The 26,890-nt window shown below is 41.1% G+C and overlaps 1 protein-coding gene across 3 annotated transcripts in view; it reads left to right on the top strand.

Annotated features, from left to right (window-relative positions):
- Positions 1-26,890, top strand: part of Glys (glycogen [starch] synthase) — a 113,507-nt gene that overhangs the window by 49,556 nt on the left and 37,061 nt on the right. For 2 of the 3 annotated variants that reach the window (XM_068381922.1, XM_068381921.1), the window contains exons 5-6: positions 2,551-2,625; positions 19,976-20,238. In XM_068381922.1, the coding sequence (XP_068238023.1) occupies positions 2,551-2,625; positions 19,976-20,238 (338 nt within the window). The remainder of the gene's footprint in view (positions 1-2,550; positions 2,626-19,975; positions 20,239-26,890) is intronic. The other variant, XM_068381923.1, reaches the window with a different exon arrangement.

Genomic DNA, 26,890 nt, shown 5'->3' with positions numbered 1-26,890 from the left:
TTGCAGCCCTTGATACTTCAGCTCCTAGGGGTCTGTCAGCATCCTAAGAGGATCGCGAGGCTCCGTAAGGAAGACGTACTTACAAGGCAGAGTAATCGTCTAAGTCGACTTCCTTACCAGGTACCTATTTATTTTGTTTTTGTTATATTGATAACTTCCAAAATGAAATAAAAACTCTTAGCTTATACGATGTAAACATATTTAACTGGTCTCTACCCACCTCCTTGGGTGTGAATCAGCTATTATATATTCACCGGCTAAGTTAAATATTTAAAAATGATATTTTAATTATAAAATAAATTTTTGAATATACTTACCCGGTGAATATATAAATTAAACGACCCTCCCTTCCTCCCCAATAGAGACGCAGTGGGATGAGAAGAAATTGAGTCTTTGTTTACATCGAGAGTGGTATCTGGCCGACAGTTGGCGCTGGTGGGCACACCCGCAACCTGTATAGCGATCGCTGGCGAGTTTTTACTGTTTTTTGTCTGTCGAGCAACAGAGTTGCAGCTATTATATATTCAGCTATTATATATTCACCGGGTAAGTATATTCAAAAATTTATTTTATAATTAAAATATCATTTTTAATAAACAATACAAACCTGAATCCTTTAGGTTACACTTCCTACCTCATCCACCCCGCAAGTCCTAGGTTAAGGTTAAAGTGGCTACTCAGTGAACTGGCTCGCTACCCGCCAATAACTACCTACACCTTATTATAAATATTTAGCAGCCAAGTTTCCAGTTCGCTGAAATTATACTCCAGTTAAACAATTCAAGTTTGTAGCTAGAAAAAATCTAAATTGCCTTAAAAAAAATTGTGATTTTTTGTGTGAAATCGTTATGCTCTAGAAATTTTTTCAAACCTAAATTTCCCTTCACCTCTGTCCTCTTAAATGTATATCTTTCTCTACAACTGTGTTCCTATTGTATAAAGATAAGTTCATACCAAAAATAGATGATTGCTGCCAGATACTGTATGTGAATCATGATATTCAGTCATAAGAATTTTTAGTAAGTCGAATAAATGGGTCAGCATGAAAACTATTCATTCAGACATGGAATGCAATTCATGATGGACATGGAATGTGGACTACTGTAGAACTTTTGAATAATAGACCACTTCCATCCATTTGGTGCATAAAATTTTAATATAAATTTTCAAAACAAATCATTTGCTACCATTCCCAGTTAGAGCTTGTCACTTTATTATACCAAAGAGGTTGTATATACTGTACTGTAACATCTCTTTTGTCGATACAGAATTATAAGTTTGTATCCATCTTTATCATAGTACATAACCAAAATGCATATACTGTACAGTATACCAGATCCTATGCAACATGATTTAACCATTACAGGAATACTTAGGACTTTGTTCCACAGTTTTTGCCTTTGGTTTAAAATGATTTTCTGTTGTAGAATTTACTGCTTTAATCCTGTTGAGATAATTCATTTCTGAGTTCATACTTAATGAATTTGATGATGATGTTTTCCTTCATGTTTTGTGGTCTTTCTTTTCTATTCTTGATGTTATGTGACCTTTTTCTTTGAAATAGTCCCCAAAATAAAGGTGATTATATCCAATTTTCAAACTATTGTCTGGAATGATCAAATTTCTGTTGTAATTAACATGTTCAAGACATGACTTTTTCCCCATTTCATACTACTTTACTTATCTTTTTTTTATCACCATTACAGTATAAAATCTATTAGACAGGATAAAAAAAGGTGAACATGAGATATGATGTTCCTTCTCATTGCTCAGTGAAGGAACTTGAGATTTTACTGAGTGAAATACAGAAAATCTGTCCAAATAAAATGAGCAAGGTCATTTTCAGATTTTACTGTGTGGTAGGGACATCTTGATACTGTATACAGTAATACAGTATCAACAGTCTGCTATTGTTATTATAGATATTTTAAATAGATTATCAAGTCAAAGCTGTGTAGATAGAGCTACTACGGGTAATTTGATATTTGGGATTCTCGCAATTTAAAGAAATGCAATGAAAATGTTACACTCAAGAATAACTTTTCAAGGGTAGAAAAAACTGATAATGTGCAAGAACATCACATGTAAATCATTTAAATGATAGATCATATGTATAGTTTTGACACTTATGCTTTCTTGAATGATTTAATCTTTAGTATTTCGCAGTGTTATATACAATATTAGAATTTATTACGGGGAGTAATTTTCTTCTATACGTTCTGTAGTACATACACCTTTAAAAGATGAAACTGAATTAGAAATTTTTTTTGTGCTGAAGTTGTTTGTTTACTGTAATTACTAATGAAGCTTATGCAAGCTGGTCTTAACATTTCTGAGAACAAAAGGCAATGAATAGTCATTATGTCTTACAGGGCGAAAAAATAATACGATAGGGAATCTTGGAAATTCCAGTCTGGAAAACCTTAGATTTTTTTTACAATGTATTAATGTTTTCCAGTGTCTGCATGGTAGAAGTGATGCAGTTTTCAAAGTAACCAAGGGCTATAATCTTGGTGGTTTTTACTCATAGTTCATGAATTTATTTTACAGTATTCCAGCATCCCAAAGCAAAATATTGCTGGAGTTAACGGACTGCAAGATGCAAGCCTCTCAACTAAATCCAAGGTTGCGCCACCTAAAGATCCATTAAAAGACATCAGTTTGAATAAAGATAAATTTTTGAAACTCCTATTGGTGTGCCTTAAACCCTGATATCAGCTCACTGCTAAGGCTGCTTAGTTTGCTTTTGTTGCTAATAATATTCTTTGAAAAAACATTTCTTATGGAAGATTTATTTCTGGTGAGGACATTAGATTTGAGACATTAATTTGTTTATGTCTTCCATAATTCCTATTTGCTGCTTAATGTTTAACCATTAACTTGCTGAGATTTGATTTGTAGCCACTAATTTTGACTGATGCTGTGTTTGTCAGTATTTAAAAGGACGTAGTTTTATATTTTGTTAATATGAAAAATGAAGAGGGCAATATTTAATTGCTTCTCTTACTGAAGTGTTGTGTCCTGGACGTTGTCGGTCAGTCGCCTCCACCTCTCCCTGTCTCTAGCTATTTGTATCACTTGATTTGGTGCATAATGATCCTCCAAGCCCACCACAATACTGTTCATGTACTTTTTCCTCTGCCTCCCCTTCAATCTCCTGCCCTCTATCCTCCCAGGGAGACATAAGTGCACTATTTTTTTCTCTTATGACTTGCCCAAGAAGACTTTGTTATCTCTCTTATTTCCTTTACCATTGGTCTTTGCACTCCAAGTCTTGCCATTACCTCGTCATTAGTTACTTTGTCCTTCCAAGATATTCTGAGCAGCTTCCTGTAAAACCACATCTCTTCTCCATTCAGCTTGTTTCTTAGGTCACTTGTTATTGTCTAGCTCTCTGACCCATACGTAAAGGTGGACCACACACATGTTCTTAAAGCTCTTATTCTTATTTGTGAACCAATTTTTTTCGTCAGTATAATTTTCATTTTCTTAAAGGAATGTTTTAGCTGTCAAGATTCTCAATATTTCGTGTTTTGCTCTACCATCCTGAGTTGTTTGATTGCTTTATTCTTTCATTGTAGAGAGGGGGGATGTTGATGAAGGAGAGGTCTAATTGGTGAGGGATCTATGGTCGTGGTTCATTCACGCCCCAGTTTTCTATACCGACGCTCAAAGAGTGAGCGAGCTAGGTTTATTCCTGGCATTCCATGCATCTCTTTTTTTCTCTGGTATATTCAGCAATAACTATTCCTTAGAAATGGTGCTAGAGGAGCATTTCACTGGGCGACACAGGTCGAGCCCAGAAATAAATTTTTCCTTCGTCAAAATCCCTTTAGTGGTTCTGAGGTATTTGATACCACTATCACTTAAGGTTTTCTTACATTTATTCCAAGTCCCATTAATTCACGCTCTGTGTTCAGTGTATCCAGAAGTCTTCGTAATTTTGGTAGTGTCAATAATTATTACTGTGTCATCTACATATTTTTTTTTCTTTTACATTGACTCCAATACTAATCCCTTCCATAAGTAATTTCCTCGTATATTTAAAATTGATCTGGGGACAAAACTCATCCCTGATACAATCCTCTGTATTTCTATCCATGATGTCTGATTGTTATCAGTGTTCATTGTGGCCTAAGATTGGTAATTGGTGTTGTGGCTTATGTATGGGTACATATATAGGGAGGGAGGTAGGGATTTTATAAATTGATTTTATTTTCAATATGAACCCATTATTGTGCTGTACTTTAATCAAACCCATTACTGGACCTTAATCTAAAAGCTCTACTCTTTATTTCACAGTTCTTAATTATGATTCAGTTAACTATCAGAGTCGCAAGCTACTATGCATTTTACTTTAATCAACCTGAGCCCAAATAGTCTTGTTATAATGATGAGTTTCTGACAAAACAAGAATAAATTTGCTGTACTTTTATATGAATCACACAAAATTAAATTAGCTTGTGAAAGGATTTAAAGATTTACTCGTTTAATTCTTTTTACAGTATTTAATTTTTTTTTTGGTTTACATTCTGTAAATAAATTGATGATTTTGTAAATCTACAATGAATGAAAATATTAGGTGGTTGTGTTGTTTTAAAAGTTTAAGGCTGTAGCATTGCATCAGTGCTGAACGTGAACAGATTTTTTTTTTTTGTAGAGAGGGAGGATGTTGATGAAGGAGAGGTCTAATTGGTGAGGGATCTATGGTCGTGGCTCAATCACGCCCCAGTTTTCTATACTGACACTCAAGGAGTGAGCGAGCTAGGTTTATTCCTGGCATTCCATGCATCTTTTTTTTTCTCTGGTATATTCAGCAATAACTATGCCTTAGAAATGGTGCTAGAGGAGCATTTCACTGGGCGACACAGGTCCCTCGCCCAGAAATAGATTTTTCCTTCGTCAAAATCCCTTTATAGCATTTTTTTTTAGTACAGCAGCCATTTACATTTAGTTATTGCAGTATATATAATAAAGAAATATCTGTAAATATTACGTTTACATTTTCAAATAATCCTATGGTACAGTGTATTATGCCTCTGTATACAGTATAAACAGAGGGACATCTGTAGGGGTATTGTTTGTAATAATATACTGTACTGAATATTTTCCCATTGTGATGTGTCTTGCTTGGTTGTTATACTTGCGTCTGTGTAATTTACGGTTTTATGTATTCTGTGATTGTTCAAATATGGCTAATTTTCTCAATGTTCTTTTATATAAAAATACCAGCTCCCTTTTCTTGATTACAATAATCTGGATATAGAATTTTTAAAGATTAATTTTCAAAGTGAATATTCATGAAATGTAACAACTTCTTGACTTTTTTTTCATATAACATCCATGTAGAAGCTTTTTGTCCGTAACAGTTGTGGATTTTGACTTTTAAGTACAGTACTGTATAAGTTGGATTCTTGCGGTGGGACTGGAGACTGTTTTTAATTCATGTCTGGAGGTCAAAGATATCTCAATGCAGATTTCCAAAGGTCCAAATAATGGTAGGTTAGAACCAGAGATTCTTCTGTTCCACCTGACCAGTTATTCATTATAGGTAAAAGGCAGATTTGTATGAGTGCTAAATCTTTGTTGCTTTAATTTTTGTTTTATTCATTTATCATATTTTGATTCACTTTTCCAAAATTCATCAAAAAGGAAGTACAAGCTGTTGTTGATTGAAATAGTTTGGACATGTGATAAGAAGAAATAAGAAACAATTACTTGGAAAAAAAATATGGAAGTGGCAGTACTAAAACCTGAAAGGTCAAAGAAATTTGGGGGAAATATGGACAAAGACCTAGCCCTGGTAAGAGTTTAGGAAGACAGATTAAATAGATGATGATGTAACACTTTAAAGGGAAGAGTTGACTTAAAAATAATTATGATAATGATAATGTTCATTCCCTTTGGTAAAATGGATATTTTCAATATCAAACTTACCCGATGATCATATAGCTGCATCCCTGCTGCCCGACAGAAAAAACCTACGGGAGGAATACGCCAGCGATCGCTATACAGGTGGGGGTGTACATCAACAGCGCCATCTGTCAAGTAGGTACTCAAGTACTCGATGTCAACAACGAACCAATTTTCCCTCTGTCGTGCCACAGGCAAGACCTACTAAATACGCCGTCCCTAACTGGATTTGTTTTCACAACGATTTGGTGAAGTACACTATTCCAGTTTTGAGCTTTCGCTATGCAGGGGTTTTATCTTCATTTCAAAACTTGAACTCGTTTTGGATAGATTTAATTATGGTGACGAAGAGAGTATGGACTCTCTTTCACTTTTAAATGGCCGACCCTTCCCTTAGACGGAAGTGTTGGTGACGAAGAGAGTATGGACTCTCTTTCACTTTTAAATGGCCGACCCTTCCCTTATACGGAAGTGTGTTTAGGTTTTTGGTAATTTTGCTTAACAAGTTATAGATCTATTTATTTTATATCTCTCCGCCTTTATAGGCCTCTTCGATTAACTTTCCATTTATTATAAACTTATAAAAATTAATTTTTATGTTTGTTTATATGCGACCTTTCCTAATAGTAGGCGGTCCTTACTTGGAACCAAAGTTAATTAATATTGAGCCCGTCATGTCGTATTTTCCTTTTAAGAATTTATACTTTTCTGGGTCGAACCTGTGACGGCCGGCGAAAAAGTCCTTCTTTGTACTTTTTCTGATATAAATCTTCCAAATATACCAGAGAAAATTAAAAGCATGGAATGCAGAGGTTACAACCCTCGCGCGAGCACCTTGTTGGTGTCGTATATCTAACAAGGGCGTTTGTAAAACACTATTCACAGGCTGTCTTCCATTTAGATAATCCCTTCATCAAAGGGGGAGGGCCGTGACAGGCCCTAGAGAATACAGTTGGGTTACCCTACCGACACCCACCACTCGCGCTCACTAGGTCATCCTTCTGTTTTGGACTTACCAGCAAAGTTGATAAGTGTTTTGCCCAGTGTTTTTCGAAGTGATTGTCGTTAATTCAACATGACTGACGTTGATACTTCACCCTTACCAATGTTAAGTACCATAGTTTGTTTTGGCAGCTTTTGACAGTACCGGGCATTTGTTCTGTTTCCAATATGGTGGTTTTTAGTTCTGGAAGCGATTGTCTTGCCGAGGTATCGGCAGCCATTTTGGGTTATGTTCGCTTCGGTAAATATTCTAGTTAATTTTGCCCATCTGGTACTCTGTCATCTTGATTATATCACTTAGGTTTTATGGCCTTTTAGTGTTATCATTAATTTTTACTATGGTATTTATTTGCTTGCAAGTCCAATTTGGACCTACGAAGAATAGCGATTTAAAGAATAGCGAATTAAAGTTTAGCGATTTAGTCTGTTAGTTTGTTCTCGCCTCAGAGGCTTCGTTTTAGACTATATCCTTGTTTTTTGTTACGTTATTCTTCGTTCTTGGTTATTACTAAGAAAAGCAATCAATTTTATTAATGTTCTTGTTTTATTGTGTGATGTTAGTTTTTTATTATGTAACCTTGAGAGCGAAAACAGAGACTGCTCGTTCCCTGTTCTTCAGATATGAGTTATCCTTCTCTCGTTTTCTTTGTTAGCTCGAGTAAGAGAGGTGAATTTCCCGTTCTCCGTTTTTATACGATCACGAGTTATTCAAGCCTCCTCTTAGTATCAGAGTTGATGATAGTACGTTTAATATTATAAACGTTTTTATTGATGTGGTTACTGTTAATATAGCTAACACTATTAATAGGTACGTTAGTGTATGAGTCATTAATTGGGGTCGTTTAATACCGACACCCTTAGCTCCGTGAGTTATGCTTAGCTCCGCCTTGAGTTATGCTCCGCTATATGGATACTCATTGGGTGAGAACTAGTTAACGTTCAGGAGCAGATTTTTGGAGTGCAACGGTGAAATCCGGCACTCGGACTCCGGCTGAAGCCTTTTACACACGAACCTTTTTCATGTTTGATCATAATTACACCGTTACGGCCGGCTTCACGGGAGATAACACAATCATTCATTGAGGTTAATGTTATCGTACCGGGAACGGTCACGATATCACGGTGACGGGCCTTTGCTACCGGATCTCCGGTACAAACAGAGATCAAGCAGACGGCCAGAACCGGAGTTAACAATGTGATACCGATTATTACGGTCCCTTTTTCATCGAATCTCCGGCTTCACTGGAGATAACACAAACATTCAGAATGTTATCGTACCGCTGAGGATCACGTTTTCACGATGACGGACCTTTGTCACTAGTTCTCCGTTACAAACAGAGATCAATCAGACGATCAGAATCAGGGTATGAACCCCTTTTTTTTTCATAAATAATCACAATATCGTTATTACGATCCTTTTCATCGAATCTCCGGCTTAACCGGATATCGTACAGGCGATCAGCATTGAGGTTAATATTAGTTTTCCTCTGGTGTTCACGTTGTCACTATGACGGACCTTGGTACCGGGGATTGTTACCGGAGCTCCGGTACAGACAGAGCTCACTCAGACCACGGGGGCCAATCTCTTGTTTTGCTGTAAAGGAAAGGATTTAACATGAATACAAAGTAAACTGTATTTACTTTAATGACACTTTGAATTTGCGTTGGTAATATTCATTAGTTATTCTTGAAAGTACAAATAAAAATATATGAACATAACTATGCCTATATTTATGCATATATTTAATTCTAACTATGTATAAATATGGATAAATATCCATACAACATCGTGTTCAAATAGAAATAAATTGATTATGCCTATATTTATGCATTTTCAATTCTAACTATGCCTAAATATGAATAAATATCCATACAACATAGTGTTCAAATAGAAATAAATTGATTGTGCCTATATTTGTGCATATTCAATTCTAACTATACCTAAATATGAATAAATATTCATACAACATCGTTTTCAAATAGAAATAAATTGATTATGCCTATATTTATACATATTCAATTCTAACTATGCCTAAATATGAATAAATATCCATACAACATAGTGTTCAAATAGAAATAAATTGATTGTGCCTATATTTGTGCATATTCAATTCTAACTATACCTAAATATGAATAAATATTCATACAACATCGTTTTCAAATAGAAATAAATTGATTATGCCTATATTTATGCATTTTCAATTCTAACTATGCCTAAATATGAATAAATATCCATACAACATAGTGTTCAAATAGAAATAAGTTTCCACTCAGTACTGGGAACCAAACGTTGGCCCCTTCTAATGAAGGGCCGGGTCGAGACTAACCATGCCATGAGAGGCTATCTACTGTTCCTTGAAACAGATGAATCAATAGAATACTAATAGCCAGTAAATAATGTTAGACCCGGTTCTGAACGTCTGAGTCAGGGGTGGCCAACCTGTGGCGGATGCGCCAACAGTGTCACATTTCATGAATACAAGTGTCGAACTATACCCCAAAAGATAGTACATTAAATGATTTTTCTTTAAAATTGATTTTTATGAGTTATACAGCTGATCCCAGCCTGTGAATAGGATCATTAACCAAAGTTCAAGGAACATCCAGACTTATGTCCCCTTTCTTTTACAGAAGGTTCGCCTACATGGTTCCCGTCAAGATGATGATGAATCTCTCTGGCCTGCAAGAGAGGCTCTCCGCCCTTGGTTATCAAAGTTGGGAAGAAATGCTCCATCTAGAGGTCCCTATCTCCTCAGAGTGTCCTCTCTAAGGTTGGACGACGACCCCATGGACGGGCAGGTAGGTGGGGATGAATTTTGAGCCTTCAGCTTTGCAATTACCTACGTCACCGACCTAGGACCCTTAATGGATCCTGATGTTCATGTTACCCTGCATAAACCGTGACTGCTAAAAGCAACACATTCTAGGGAAAACCAAGGGGCTATGACGGAGCTCAAAAGTATGGTAGTGAGTCAGATCCGTTCAGGAACTCAGAAGTTTCCCCCTACAGCCCCAGGCATATCGAAGTAACCTCCTTCGATAAAAACAACGCATAGAGATTTGCCTTTCATGTTCCATATATAGATGGTACCATAAATCTGGATGGCATAGACATCCTCCCTCTGGGGGACCTAGAATTTACTCCCAGGTACTAGAATTCCCGTTCAACGGATTCATTCGATTGAAAGAGATTGCCTTGGTTAGGTTAGACAAGGTACCGAAGGTAACAGTATTATTTCCTAAAGGGCAGGCCCGATCTGTCTGGACCAGGATGTTGTCAGTCTGGGGGTTACGATAATTCCAAGATCTGCCCTTCCAATTCGACCTACACGTTTGATGGTCTGATCGGGTTAGTTGTGGGAAATACGTTCTGTCTGAGGCCTCTATCAGACAGGAATCGATAGTCGGTTACCCACTCGTCATCACAGCCTCCCTCCGATTCGACGTCTATGCATCCAAATCCCCCTCATCAGGTGGTCTACCTCACTGATTCCCCAGGTACACAGCCCAACCCCGTTGGGATGTTTTACCTGCATACAGCCCTAGATCCGAACCCTCAGGCTCCTCTCGTGGACACCAGAGAGGAAGCTACAGGAGTAGAAGACAGTCTCGCCATCGAGACGGACCTAGAAAAAAGGGGCCTCGGAGAAGGAAAGTACCTAGATTCACCCCCTCACAACGCGGTGGTCCCGGTAGGGGGTAGACTTTACCACTTTCGAGACCATTGGACCTTCGGTCTGTGGGCTCATAGCATAATCTCTAAAGGTTTGAGGTGAAAATGGCCACAAGGTCCTCCTCCTCCACCAGTGACCTTCTCCCAGGAATCCACTCCCATCCTGGAAGAGTACACCACAGGGTTACTCAAGAAGAAGCAATCAAACGGGATCGATCACTGAAGTTCCAAAGCCACCTGTTCACAATTCCGAAGAAAGGCTTGGCGGCATTGAGAGTGGACCTGGACTTGTCAAGCTAAACTCTTACATTCTCTGCGACAAGTTCCGGATGTTGACTATCTCTCAGGTACGGACCTTACTTCCCCGTAGGACCGTCACCACCTCTGTCGATCTTACCGACGACTATTATCTTGCGCCTTTAGCTCGAAACTTCTCTTCTTATCTGGGTTTCCGCCTAAGCAGGAAAGCCTTTGGGTTCAAGACATGCCCTTTGGCCTCAACATTGATCCCAGGATATTCACAAAACTAGGAGAGAGAGTGTTAGAACAACTCAGGAACCAAGAGATACAGATCATTGCTTATCTGGCCGGTTGGCTCATTTGGGCCTGGCCGGTCATAGAAGGCAACAGAGCTACGAAGGAATTATTCCAATTTCTCGACAACCTGTGATTTCGGGTCAATCTCCAAAAAATCTCGCCTGCAACCATCAGTCCGCTTAGAATGGTTAGCCATTCAGTGGGACCTTTCGAAGCACACGTTGTCTCTCCCTTCCAAAAGGTAAGAGGAATAGTTTCAAAGATCAAAAAATTTTCTCAAACACAAACAGGTGTCCGAAGAGCCTTAGAAAGTATCCTCGGACTTTTCCAATTCACTTCAGTAACAGATCTAATAAAAGCCAAACTCAAAGACATCAATCGAGTTTGGAGAAAGAGAGCTACAGTACCTATAAGAGACATGGTCTCGAAGATCCCCTCTGTCTTGAAAATGAGACTACGCCCATGGTCCGAACCGAAGGACCTCTCCAAATCGGTTCCTCTACAATTCCCACCTCCACAAGTGACATTCCATACAGCCGCGTCTCTAAGTGGATGGGGGGAATTACTCCGAACATCAGATGTTTCAGGTTCTTGGTCACTCTCCATGAAACAGTCCCATATCATTGTTCTCAAAGCCATGGCAGTGTTCTTGACCCTGAAGAGAGAGACTCCTCCGAGGTCGACCCACATCAGAGTAGTGTCAGACAGCACAGACGCAGTACACTACGTCAACAGGGGAGGATCCAAGTCACCCAACCTGAATCAGATCCTGGTCACTATCTTCGCCTGGGCAACAGAAGAGAACTGGTTCCTGTCAGCACCTCACCTAGCGGGAGGCCAGAATGTGAGAGCGGACTCACTATCCAGGACGGATCCACTGGAGTCAGAATGGTCTCTAGACATAATTTCATTCCGGTGGATACTCAGGCTCGTTCCAGGCCTCCAGGTAGATCTATTCGCAACTCAGATGAATCACTAACTTCCTTGTTATGTGACCCCAACCCTGGACCCTCGGGCTTATGCCATGGACGCATTACCCCGAGATTGGAACCATTAGAAGAAGATTTCCCTATCTCCCCCAGGGAATCTTCTAAAAACTTTTACACAAACTACGCTCCTTCCCGGGCGCAGTAGCTTTAGTACCACCTCACTGGCCAAGAACAGTTGGTTTCCTCTCCTCCTCGAGTTGAAACTCAGTCCCATCCGGATCCCGTTCCTCAAACTGACCCGAGTATCCAAACTCACTGTGTCAGATTACTCAAGGATAGCCAAAACTCTAACTTTGTGGACTACAGGAAGTTGGCAGCTCGTAGAGATGTGAACATTGAACCGGAAACGATCTCTTCATCGAATGGGACAAAAAAGGGACTCGACAATTCGCCAATATGATTCGGCCGTTAACAACTAGTAGGTCCCCTAAGAGTGCAGACCATACTCGTATGTCCCCGCATTTAGCCATCTCTTTCTTGAGGTTCCTATTTGACAAAGGCCTAACAGTTAGCACTTTAACCACCATCAAGTCAGCTTTGAAGAAGATCTGCCTTGTTGGGTTCAACATTAACCTAGCTGATTCCTATTTCTCATCAACCCCAAAAACATGTGCTAGGCTTCGACCTTCGGTTCGGCCACAAAAGGACTCTTGGTCTATGAACGATGTTCTCAAACTTGCGATGGACACGGACAATGAATCCTGCTCTTATATCACTCTTCTTAGGAAGACTTTATTTCTAACGGCTATGGCCTCAGGTGATGGAACATCAGAACTAGCAGCTCTCACGAAACCCGGAAAACATAGATTTCCTCCCTTCAGCCGAAGTACTCCTTTCCAGACAAAGCTTCCCTAGCTAAAAAATGAGGATCCGCAAAATAGGTGCTCCTCTCGGAAGATTATTCTTCATCCCCAGGATTTTTCTCCGTGTACAGTCACACTCTCAAGCCCCTTTTTAGCTAGAACTGCCACCCGCTCGTCTGGCTCCTTGGTTATCAGGGAACAAGGAGGTACTATTTCCATTCACGGTATCAGGCAACAAATCCTCTACTTCATTAAACATACTAATCCGGAATCATTTCCCCAGGCTCATGATATACGGACAGTAGATGCCTCCAACAATGATTTCCAGAACAGGGACTTTGATGATTTTAAAAAATATACGGGTTGGAAATCCCCTATGGTTGTCAAACGCCAATATCTAAAGATCTTACAGGCCCTTAAATACCCAACGATGGCAGAGGGGAGCCTTATCTCTCCCCATTAATCTCCTCTTCTTCCTTTCTTCCATCTCTTCTCTTCTCCCTCCTACCCGCCACTCACACCACGTCGCCGCTCTCCTTGGTAGTTCGTTAGCCCTATGATATTTGCCATGTTTAATTCCTATGGTTTAACTGTTATTGTAGTTACCGTTCCTTTAATGTTTAGATATACTTAGACATGTAAGGTTTGATGCCTTTTGCGATTCGACACTCAGTTGGTTCCTTGTCGTCATTATTATTTAACCTTACGTTCCCTATGTCATTTGGCTGGTTGGTAATTGGACGGTTACTTTATTATATCATAGTATTGTCGTACATGGTGATTGTATTCTCCTCATTATGTTATTAATTTATTGGGCTTGGAAGGCATTCTCTGGTACTTTTTCGCCGGCCGTCACAGGTTCGACCCAGAAAAGGGATTTTGACGAAGGAAAAATCTATTTCTGGGGAGAGACCTGTGACGCCCGGCGAAACCCTTCCCGATTATTTTTGTACGGACCCACCCTTTCCTTGCCAAGCCATATGTTCTTGCAGAAGGATGACCTAGTGAGCGCGAGTGGTGGGTGTCGGTAGGGTAACCCAACTGTATTCTCTAGGGCCTGTCACGGCCCTCCCCCTTTGATGAAGGGATTATCTAAATGGAAGACAGCCTGTGAATAGTGTTTTACAAACGCCCTTGTTAGATATACGACACCAACAAGGTGCTCGCGCGAGGGTTGTAACCTCTGCATTCCATGCTTTTAATTTTCTCTGGTATATTTGGAAGATTTATATCAGAAAAAGTACAAAGAAGGACTTTTTCGCCGGCCGTCACAGGTTCGACCCAGAAATAGATTTTTCCTTCGTCAAAATCCCTTTTTTAATTTTAATGTTTTTGAAAGAATTTCTTTGATAGTCTCGTACTGTTTTCAAAGATGAACTAACGTTTAGTTTAGTCTCCGCAGTTGTTGACGTTCAGAACGTTCAACATGCGCTCTATCGTTACGATAGAGAGAGAGTATTTCACGGTTTCACGTTGCAGTAAGAGTAAACCGATTCTAGCGTTTCGTTCATTCTTTCTTAGCTTAAATGGTTTTAATTCTAATAAAGGAACTTTTTATTTGGGAAACCTTTCAGTTTTTTCCTTTAGCAAATAATATGTTTTAACGATATATAATTGGGCTCTTCTCTCAGGTTCTAAGTCAAGAGAGAAGAGAGAGAGAGATAGAGACGGAGGGAGAGAGAGGAGAATAAACGTTTCGTTCAAGCGGGTAACGTTGTTCTCGTTTTTTACTCTTCTCCCTAGTCGCTGTAGGGGAAGAAGGTAAAACGTTTCTAGAGTTTTATTCTTGTTCCCAGGCTTTATGCGGTGAGAGATTTTAAACGTAGTTTATTTGATCTAGTGTTTAGTCTCTTTCCAGCCACTGAATTCTTTATCTTTCATTATGGCATTGTAAAACTGTTTTCGCAATTACTACCTTTTAATGAAGGATAGGATTGCGTGTTTCAGGTACAAATCACTTAAAGTTTCGATTTCAGTGAAATAAGTGCAAACAGAAAATCAAAAGTGATAAAGTGATATGCGCAAAGTGTTACAGTGTTGCGTTTGAGGGTTCGTCTGTTCGTGCCAGTTGTTCACCTAGTCCGATACCTCTTACAAGCTCCCAAGCCCAGGGGAGAAGTAATGTCGAAGGACTTATGGGTTCCACAGGCCTTGATCGACGAACAGACGTTTCCCTCGGTGGTTTCGGGTGTATCTACACACGTTGCCGACGTGATCGCCCCACCCACATAAAGACGAGAGAGCCCATTTATTCCTCGTCTGCGGAAGAGGTTTCTCGCAGAAACCATGGACCAAATCTTGCAGCTTTAAGTGCAAGTCGGTCCCTTCCGCGCAAGTCCAACGGCCTAGGTGTAGCCACTGGGTCAGTTCGGACTCGCTGCAGTCATCCGACGACTGCACACCTCCCAAGAGAGGCAAGGTGGTACCGCAACAGGCAGTAACTCCGTCTGTTGCCGCACCAGCTGTTTTAGACCCTCAGTCACAACGGACAGTAGCTCCGTTTGTTGCCGTCTTTGGTAGACCCTAGTGGTCCATGCTGCAGACTATGCAGTCTCAGCTTGCTTCCTTCATGCAGGAGTATCGTGCTGAGAAGGTTGACACTGCACCTGTTAACCTACAAACCGATGCGCAGTCGACCCTGCCAGACGCATGTTCATGCTGCACCCTCTGTTGACATGCGTGAGCTACCGCATCAGCAGTGGGAAGGTGCTGTCAAGCTGCCGTGTTTAGACGCAATGCGGCATGCTCCGCAACCCACGGCAGTCCCTCCCACGCACCAGCACTCCGCTTTTGTTGTTGCCAGCTCCCACACTCCGACTGCGGAGAAGGTTGACGATGCACCCGTTGGCCTACAGCCTACCACGGTTGTGCGCCCGGCATGGCTGCCTGCTCCCACACTCTTGTTGTGAGAGCTCCTCCACCCATGCGCAGTCGACCCTGCCAGACGTATGCTGACTCCCACAGACACACGGAGCACTCCGTTGCCGTGCGTGAGCTACCACAAGCTGCCGTGTTTTGACACGGTGTGTCAGCCTCCGCAACACACTGTGGTTACCGCCACTTGCCCACAGCAAACTAGTCAGTCAGGAGTTGAGGCTTCCCCACACAGCTTTGGTTGTTGCCAACTCACAGACTGTCAAACAGTTACATGACGTTGCCTTCTGGTCTGCTACTAATACACCAGTGCTGTATGTCCTCACGCACCTGTTGTGGTTGACAGTTCAGTTTTTGACAGTTCACAGACTGTCAAGCAGTTTCATAACGTTGCCTTCTGGTCTGCTGCTTATGCACCAGTGAAACCCTCACTGAGATAACCTAGCTTTTCTCAGACATGGTTCCTGTAGATGAGAAAGTGCTGTTCTCCCTCCTCCTGATATTCCCTTGAGGACTCTGTCATTTGGAGAGGAGCCTTAAGCTGCTTAGCCTCCTATGGACTTTAATTAAAGCATAACATGCTTCCAGGGAGGGTAAATGGTTCCGCTTCAGTCGCTAACCCCGTCTGTTGCCACACCTGCTCCCATAGACCTTGGGCTTTGTTGCAAGACATGCAGTCCAAGCTTAGTCCTTGATAGAGGATTTTTTACGGAGAAGAACCTTCTTGCCAACAACCTTCCTACCGGTTGGTTGTACGCCCTGTTGACGCTGAGATATCCTACTCACGTCCGCCAGTTGAGATGGTTCCTCCTCCGGTGCGACCCAGTGTGGGTTGCCAGTCGCACGTTGACGTTAAGCGACTCTCGGAGGTGATTGTGGACGTTCAGTGTGTCACTAGGAAGACGTTCAACAACCAGCAGAGGTGACTTGTTGTGACGCAGTGCGGCAACCTCAGCAACCCGATCAGGGGTTGTCTGCACAACCCAGACAGTCTAGACAGTTTCGGGTTGTCGCTGTACTTCCTCGCTTCCCCATAGTTGACAGTTCACAGACTGTGCAGCAGTACCATGATCTTGTGTCCGGCTCCGTCACGCATCCACCAGTGCGACCGGATTCAGCGAGTCAGACGTTGCCCACTCCGTTGCCGTTTCCTCATCAGTTTCGGATGAGGAACCCTCTGATGAGGACATGGCTGAACAAGACGATCAACCCCCAGCCCTGCTATCCATCCAGAAGATGCTGAAGAAGGAACACGGCCCTGTCAGGCTGTGGATGAGTCTGGTTAAGACACTGTCATCCGTGGTTCAATTGGTGTCACTTGGAAGACTACACCTCCGTCCTCTTCGGTTTCATCTAGCTCTTCATTGTAAAAGGACAAGACGCTAGAAGCGTCCTGTAAGAGCTCTTAAGTTCTATTTTAAAACCTTTACGAGGCCCGTCTGAAGCTTTATGGTGTTCAGTTAAGAATTCATCTTTGCCTATGTCAGAGAATTCTTTATCCTATTTTTATCAGACTGTTAATACGAGAAGCTCATTCCCTTCTGAATGAGGAAGACCAAGCTTGGCTGAAGGTAAGGACACACGAAGTTAGAGCTGTCACAACTTCCGTGGCCTTTAAACAAAATAGATCTCTGCAAAATATATTCGACGCAACCTATTGGAAAAGCAAATCAGTGTTCGCGTCTTTTATCTTGAGAATGTCCAGTCTCTTTACGAGAACTGCTACACTCTGGGACCATTCGTAGCAACGAGTGCAGTAGTGGTGGGGGCTCCACCACTACAATTCCCTAATTCCAGAACCTTTTTAATCTTTCTCTTGAAATATTTTTGGGTTGTCCGGAAGGCTAAGAAGCCTTTCGCATCCTACTTGATTTGGCGGGTGGTCAAAATCATTTCTTGAGAAGCGCCTAGATTAAAGGTTTTGATGAGGACCTTTAGTATGGGTTGCAACCCTTCATACTTCAGCTCCTAGGAGTCGCTCAGCATCCTATGAGGATCGCGAGGCTCAGTAAGGAAGACGTACTTAAAAAGGCAGAGTAATTGTTCAAGTCGTCTTCCTTACCAGGTACTTATTTATTTTATGCTTGTTATTTTGAATAACTGCTAAAATGAAATACGGAATACTTAGCTCATAATGTCAACTTGTTATGCTGGTCTCTCCCCACCCCCCTGGGTGTGAATCAGCTATATGATCATCGGGTAAGTTTGATATTGAAAAATGTTATTTTCCTTAGTAAAATAAATTTTTGAATATACTTACCCAATGATCATAAATTAAAGGACCCACCCTTCCTCCCCAATAGAGAACCAGTGGGACAGAGGAGAAAATTGGTTCGTTGTTGACATCGAGTACTTGAGTACCTACTTGACAGATGGCGCTGTTGATGTACACCCCCACCTGTATAGCGATCGCTGGCGTATTCCTCCCGTAGGTTTTTTCTGTCGGGCAGCAGGGATGCAGCTATATGATCATCGGGTAAGTATATTCAAAAATTTATTTTACTAAGGAAAATAACATTTTTTAATGTTCCAGTATTTAATCTTGAATTTCTACAATTTCTTTTCATAAAACTTTTCTTTGAATGATAGCACTGAATAATATTATGGGTCCTATTGCTTGGCTTTTGATTGCAAGTCTCATATCATTCTAGGTGCTTTCAATAGCCCCTCCTGAAAGAGGGCTTCTATTTTTTTGCCAAAAATCAGGTGTTTCGTGGAATATTTCTGGGTCGACCTGTGGCGGCCGGTGAAAAGGGGTCCTTCTAATACACTTTTCTGATAAAATCTTCCAAAAAGAAGGATTTTATCAGAAAAGTGTATTAGAAGGACCCCTTTTCACCGGCCGCCACAGGTCTCTCCCCAGAAATAGATTTTTCCTTCGTCAAAATCCCTTTTTTATCCAATTTCTTTTTTCTATTGGCATAAGAGCATTCATTCATCAATACACATGTTGGGATTGACTGTGTATACAGCAGTTCTTTAATATCTATTATTTTTGTGACCTAAAATGATCACCTTACACATTTCAAGTTTTTACAGTACAGTATTTAGAATTTAAGTTCTTTATTTGTTGTGTTAGTTAAGGAAACAATGTTCTGTTTCTTTTGGCAGCTTTTACTCTTCATTGCTAACCATGAACTTTACTACAAACTAATACAATTCCCCACTTTACCTACCTGGACTGCTTCTGTCTTTTACACTTGTGTACAGTACATTATATTCTTCGGTACAGAAAAAATACATCACAGTATAATTTTATAGAACTTAACTTGAATAATTTGACGGAGGATTCAGTATTTATGAATTTTAATTACCAGAGCTTCATATTTAAGTTGATATTCCCTTAAAATTAATTTTATAAATATTTTCCTAGCAATAACATAAAATAAAAAAAAAACCCTCGTGTCTGAGGTCACCAAATCTCAATGCCATTTCAAATCCTATTGTAAAATAATGTGTAATGTAGATATCTTAAAAGATGACTGTGGACAAATAGCAAGATAGTCTTTTGAAATAGTTCATGCACTATTCGAATAGATACACTACAGTATATGGTCAAATGGAGAATAGCATAATTGTATTGGTCTTTCTCAATCTTACCTTTTTATAAACCCCCAGTTATGAAATGTCTTCTAAAAATGTTAATAATCCTTATAAAAAGTAATGGTTAATAATCCTCATAAAAACTATTATAATTATAACGTTGTGTACTGTACTCTTTATTTTTGTAGTATTTTGATCCAGAGTTGTACTGTATATACAAAAAGAATTTTCTGTTGTGTTGATTTCATTGGATTATTGTACTGCATAATCGTATATATATTACAATTTGGGGAAAAAGGTGTTACTGTGTTGTATTGAATATTGTTCACTTGATATATTTGCATTTTTATCCAAATATATCTGCATGTGGTTGGATACTTTGTCGATATCTAAAATGGCAGTGAATTTACATATGTTGTCTTATATACATTCGAAAATTTACTTTTAATTGCGTCTTTTGTTTTATTCTGTTAAAAATAGTATAAGAAATACATTCAATCATATGGAAACATTTAAGGTTATTTTTAGATGATAAAGTGTACCTCTTGAACATCATGCATTATTTTATCGTATTGTTTACTGTATGTATAAAAGGTTTCTTTAAAAAATCATTAATAAGTTTCAATTGTAATTTATTCTAGTTCAACATAGATGAAGAAGCGGGGAAGAGAGGCATATATCATCGTTATTGTATGGAAAGGTGTGCTGTCCATCTCGCGCACACTTTTACCACGGTTTCTGAAATCACCGGTGTAGAGGCTGAAAATTTACTGAAACGAAAACCAGACGTAATTACGCCAAATGGTCTGAACGTCAAGAAATTTGCTGCACTTCATGAATTCCAAAACCTTCATGCTCTTTCTAAGGAGAAAATAAATGACTTCATAAGAGGACATTTCTATGGGTCAGTAAAAATTTCTTTATGTACTCCATTATATAGAATAAGTTTTTACATTTCACACTTTTATTATACATGTTTTTGGTTTGGGGCAAATGTGAATTTCTGAGCAGATTTTTTTTTTGCTTTTCTACTTTGGGTGGATGGATGGTGTGAAGAAAGCTCTGGGTGATAGGAGGATAGATGTGAGAGAGGCAAGAGAGCGTGCTAGAAATAGGAATGAATGGCGAGCGATTGCGACGCAGTTCCAGTAGGCCCTGCTGCTTCCTCCGGGGCCTTAGATGACCGCGGAGGTAGCAGCAGTAGGGGAGTCAGCATTATGAAGCTTCATCTGTGGTGGAAATGTGGGAGGTTGGGCTGTGGCACCCTAGCAGTACCAGCTGAACTCGGTTGAGTCCCTGATTAGGCTGAAGGAACATAGAGAGTAGAGGTCCCCTTTTTGTTTTGTTTCATTGTTGGTGTCGGCTACCCCCCAAAATTGGGGGAAGTGCCTTGGTATATAGATAGACTTCATTGATTTTTGCTTATGATTCTAAGGCCTTAAAAATTTTATAAATATTACCATCATTAAAATATAATAATTTTTTAACTGTCATTTGTAGTGAAAATACTGGAGAGTTAAGAGTTATAAAGATCTAGTCTAAACCCCTTTTGTTATTCTTTCTTATCTCTAATTATAGGACGTAGATTAAATTCAACTTTTATCAAAATAAAATATTATATTGGCAACACAATAGAACCATTAGAGATGAATAAAAATTGGAAATTGGCACATACAGTATACAATATATTTATCACTTGCTTCAACTTCCACAAATAGTTAAATTCTAATCACGCTCATCAAAAAAAAAAAAAAAAACTTTATTAATTAAAAAAATCTGTTTACACTACCTTTTGTTGAGCTATTGCAACTCATGTAGGATATCATTATGAACATTTTTTTTTATCATTTGCAGGTCAGAAATTGTCATTTTCAATATTTAACTTAGCCGGTGATTATATAAGCTGCAACTCTGTTGCTCGACAGAAAACTCTACGTTAAAAATCCGCCAGCGATCGCTATGCAGGTAGGGGGTGTACTTCAACAGCGCCATCTGTCGTGCAGGTACTCAGTACTCAATGTAAACAAAGAACTCAATTTTCTCTCTGTCGGGCTACCGGCAAGACCTACTAATTCGCTGTTGCTAACTGGATTTGTTTTCACAACTATTGGTGAAGTACACTACAGTATTCTAGTTTTGAGCTTTCGCTATGCAGGTGTTTTATCTTCATCTCAAAACTTGAACTCGTTTTGGATAGATTTAATTATGGTGACAAAGAGAGTATGGACTTTCTTTCACTTTTAAATGGCCGACCCTTCCCTTAGACGGAAGTGTGTTTAGGCTTTTAGTAATTATCTTATCACGTTATAGATTTTCCTCTATATATTTTATATCTCTCCGCTTTTATTAGGCCTCTTCGATTAACTTTCCATTTTTTTATAAACATATAAAATAAATTTTAATGCTTTGTTTATATAGACCTTTCCTGAGAGTAGGCGGTCCTAACTTGGAAACCGAAGTTAATCAACATTGAGCCCTTTATATCGTCTTTAGCTTTTAAAGGATTTAAAACTTTTTAAATGTAATATTTTATGAAAGAATTTCTTTGATAGTCTTCGTACTGTTTTCAAAGATGAACTAACGTTTAGTTTTTTATGCTACGCAGTTGTTGACGTTCAGGACGTTCAACATGCGCTCTATCGTTACGATAGAGAGAGAGTGTATCACGGTTTCACTTTGCAGTAAGAGTAAATCGATTCTGACGTTTTGTTCATTCTTTCTTAGCTTAAATGTTTTAAATTCTAATTTAAAGGAACTTTTTATTTGAAAAACCTTTCAGTTTTTTCCTTTAGTCAAATAACATGTTTTTTTGACGATATATAATTGGGCTCTTCTCTTAGGTGCGAAATCAAGAGAGAAAGAGAGAGAGAGATAGAGACAGAGGGAGAGAGAGGAGAGAAAACGTTCCGTTCAAGCGGGTAACGTTGTTCTCGTGTTACTCTCGTCCCTAGTCTCTGTACGGGGAGGAAGGATAAAACGTTTTTAGGTTTTTATTCTCGTCCCCAGGCTATGTGCGGTGAGAGATTGAAAACGTAGTTATATGAACTAGTGTTTAGTCTCTTTCCCAGCCACTGATTTTTCATTTTATCTTAAAATATGTTTTCTGTTTTTTGCTGGTATTATGAGCTTGCATTATACGACTAATTTCGCAATTACTACCTTTTAATGAAGGGTAGAATTGTGTGTTTCAGGTAGAAATAAGTGCAAAACAGAAAATCGAAGTGATAAAGTGATATGCGCAAAGTGTTACAGTGTTGCGTCCGAGGCGCAAAGTGTTACAGTGTTGCGTCCGAGGGTTCGTCTGTTCGTGCCTGTCGTTCACCTAGTCCGGGACCTCTTGCAAGCTCCCAAGCCCAGGGGAGAAGTAATGTCAAAAGACTTATGGGTTCGAGAGGCCTTGACCAACGAACAGACGTTTTCCCTCTATGGTATCGGGCGTTTCTTACTAAGATCTCCCCTACCATAAGACGAGAGAGACGTTGTTTCTCCTCGCCATCCGTAGGCTTTTCGCATAAGAAACCTGTCACAAGGTTTCGAAGCCCTTAAGCGAAAGTCAGTCCTTTCAGGACAGGTCCAGCGTCCTGGTTACAGCCATTAGGACAGCTCTGACCCTATGCAGTCATCGGATAACTGCTCGCCGCCTAACAAAAGCGTAACACAGACTCCGAAAGTCTTTTTTTGTAGGCAAAGTGTTGCGGTCACAGACGTTACCCTCGTCTATTACCACAACCATTTCCGTTGATCCTTAAGGGGTTGTATGGCAAAACATGCAGTATATGCTTGCCTCCCTTATGGAAGACTATTCTGCCGATTAGTCCGTTGAGTCTAGCCGTTTATCTCATCGATATCCTGGCTTTCAGCCAACCTAACGTTCCTTTGTGCTTACTGTTGACGTTGGCGTAGCTTAGTCACGTCAGTCAGGTTGTTTAGAACCACACTCGATGCGGTCTCGTGTGGTTTTTCAGCCTCATTTGGACGTTAGGCCACTGGCTGATGCTCCTGTTGACATTCTAGACGTTCACTAACAATCGGAGTTGACTTGTTTTGACGCTGAGCGTCAACCTCCGCATTCTAGAGTTGTTTTGACTGCTCAGTCTAGGCAGTCAAAGCAGTCTCGAGTGGACGCTGTACGTCCTCACGCACCTGTTGTGGTTGACAGTTCAGTTGTTGACAGTTCACAGACTGTCAAGCAGTTACATGACGTTGCGTTCTGGTCCGCTACTAATGCACCAGTGAGAGACTCAGCTTTTATCGGACAAGGTTCCTGTAGATGAGGAAGTTGCTGTTCTCCCTCCTACTGATATTTCCTTGAGGACTCTGTCAGATGGAGAGGAGCCTTAAGCTGCTTAGCCTCCTATGGACTTTAATTAAATCATGATGATTTTTTTAAGGATCTTCGTCCGGATCTTGTAACTGCTGCTCCTCGTTCGCCTAAACGTCAGAGCTTACACTAGGCCTAGCTACTTCGAAGCCGTTGTTTTTAAGCTAGTGCTCTCTCGCTCTCCTAGAGAGCGTTACGTTGGCTAGGCGACTGGTTTTTCACCAGGAGGAGTTTGGGGGATACAGCCTTTGCTTTCCCTTCTTTTAAACTGGTTTATAGAGCGAAAGTCTGATATGACACGAGAGAAGTTCTCGGCTTGGGAGTTCATGCCTCTGCCCAGATAGACTTCTCAATTCTGGTAGACTCTCCCTGGCGCCTAGCCAGGAGACGCTCCAAGTTGTTTACAGGTCAACTTCTCAGCTGTTGTCGAGCCTTTGAAGTTTTGCTGTACTATTATGTCACGCATAACAAGGCTTTCAGGGATGGTAAACGGTTCCGCCTCAGTCGCTAACCCCGTCTGTTGCCACACCTGCTCCCGTAGACCCTAAATGGGCTTTGCTGCAAGACATGCAGTCCAAGCTTGCGTCCTTGATAGAGGACTTAAATGCGGAGAAGAACCTTCTGGCCAACAACCTTCCAACCGGTCGGTTGTGCGCCCTGTTGACGCTGAGGTAACCTACTCGCGTCTGCCAGTTGAGGTGGTTCCACCACCGATGCGACCCAGTGTGGGTTGCCAGCCGCACGTTGACGTTAAGCGACGCTCGGAGGTGGTTGTTGACGTTCAGGACGTTCAACAACCAGCAGAGGTGACTTGTTGTGACGCAGTGCGTCAACCTCAGCAACCCGGTAGGGTGTTGACTGCACAACCCAGACGGTCTAGACAGTTTCGGGTTGACGCTGTGCTTCCTCGCGCACCCATGGTTGTTGACAGTTCACAGACTGTGCAGCAGTTCCATGATATTGCGTCCGGCTCCGTCACGCATCCACCAGTGCGACCGGATTCAGCGAGTCAGACGTTGCCCACTCCGTTGCCGTTTCCTCATCAGTTTCGGATGAGGAACCCTCTGATGAGGACGTTGCTGAACAAGACGATCAGCCCCCAGCCCTGCTATCCATCCAGAAGATGCTGAAGAAGGAACGCTGCTCAGTCAGGCTGTGGATGAGTCTGGTAGGGACGCTGTCATCCGTGGATCAATTTGTGTCACTAGGAAGACTACACCTCCGTCCTCTTCTATACCATCTAGCTTTTCACTGGAAAAAGGACAAGACGCTAGAAGCGGTCTCGATCCCGGTTTCCGAAAAGATAAAGTCTTGTCTGACTTGGTGAAAGGACTATATCAACCTAAGAGAGGGTCTTCCCCTGACTGTTCAGACTCCCAACCACGTTCTCTTCTCGGACGCATCGGACGTAGGCTGGGGTGCGACATTAGACGGTCGGGAATGCTCGGGAATATGGAACTCGAGTCAAAGGACAATGCATTTCAACTGCAAAGGCTACTGGCAGTACGTCTGGCCTGGAAAAGCTTCAGGTCTCTCCTTCAAGGCAAAGTGGTGGAGGTGAACTCGGACAACACCACGGCTTTGGCGTACATCTCCAAGCAAGGAGGGACCTACTCTCTGACATTGTACGAGATCGCAAGGGACCTCCTCACCTGGTCAAAAGGTCTAGACATATCACTAGTAACGAGGTTCATCCAAGGCAACTTGAATGTCATGGCAGATTGTCTCAGTCGGAAGGGACAAATAATTCCAACAGAATGGACCCTCCACAAGGATGTATGCAAGAGACTTTGGGCCACCTGGGGCCAGCCAACCATAGATCTCTTCGCAACCTCGATGACCAAGAGGCTCCCAATATTTTGCTCACCAATCCCGGACCCAGCAGCAGTTCATATAGATGCCTTTCTCCTAGATTGGTCACATCTAGATCTATATGCATTCCCTCCGTTCAAGATTGTCAACAAGGTACTGCAGAAGTTCGCCTCTCACGAAGGGACAAGGTTGACGCTAGTTGCTTCCCTCTGGCCCGCGAGAGAATGGTTTACCGAGGTACTTCGATGGCTAGTAGACGTTCCCAGAACACTTCCCCTAAGGGTGGACCTTCTACGTCAGCCACACGTAAAGAAGGTACACCAAGGCCTCCACGCTCTTTGTCTGACTGCCTTCAGACTATCGAAAGACTCTCGAGAGCTAGAGGCTTTTCGAAGGAGGCAACCAGAGCGATTGCTAGAGCAAGGAGAACATCCACCCTTAGAGTCTACCAATCGAAGTGGGAAATCTTCCGAAACTGGTGCAAGTCAGTATCCGTATCCTCGACCAGTACCTCTGTAACTCAAATAGCTGACTTCCTCTTATATCTGAGGAAAGAACGATCTCTTTCAGCTCCCACTATCAAGGGTTACAGAAGCATGTTGGCATCAGTCTTCCGTCACAGAGGCTTAGATCTTTCCAACAATAAAGATCTACAGGACCTCCTTAAGTCTTTTGAGACCACGAAGGAGCGTCGTTTGGTTACACCTGGTTGGAATTTAGACGTGGTACTAAGATTCCTTATGTCAGACAGGTTCGAACTGCTACAATCAGCCTCCCTGAAAGATCTCACCTTAAAGACTCTTTTCCTGGTATGCTTAGCCACAGCTAAAAGAGTCAGTGAGATTCATGCCTTCAGCAAGAACATCGGATTCTCATCCGAAACGGCTACATGTTCTACAACTTGGTTTTCTAGCCAAAAACGAGCTGCCTTCTCGGCCTTGGCCAATATCGTTCGATATTCCAAACTTATCGTATGGTTGGAAATGAACTAGAAAGAGTCTTATGCCCTGTAAGAGCTCTTAAGTTCTATTTAAAACGAACTAAACCTTTACGAGGCCCGTCTGAAGCTTTATGGTGTTCAGTTAAGAAACCATCTTTGCCTATGTCAAAGAATGCTTTATCCTATTTTATCAGACTGTTAATACGAGAAGCTCATTCCCATCTGAATGAGGAAGACCAAGCTTTGCTGAAGGTAAGGACACACGAAGTTAGAGCTGTCGCAACTTCCGTGGCCTTTAAACAAAATAGATCTCTGCAAAGTATAATCGACGCAACCTATTGGAAAAGCAAGTCAGTGTTCGCGTCTTTTTATCTTAAGAATGTCCAGTCTCTTTACGAGAACTGCTACACTCTGGGACCATTCGTAGCAACGAGTGCAGTAGTGGGTGAGGGCTCAACCACTACAATTCCCTAATTCCATAAC

The sequence above is a fragment of the Palaemon carinicauda genome, chromosome 10 (genome assembly GCF_036898095.1).
Source record: "Palaemon carinicauda isolate YSFRI2023 chromosome 10, ASM3689809v2, whole genome shotgun sequence".
In the NCBI taxonomy this organism is placed as follows: domain Eukaryota; kingdom Metazoa; phylum Arthropoda; class Malacostraca; order Decapoda; family Palaemonidae; genus Palaemon; species Palaemon carinicauda.
This window is presented reverse-complemented; position numbering and strand designations above follow the sequence as displayed.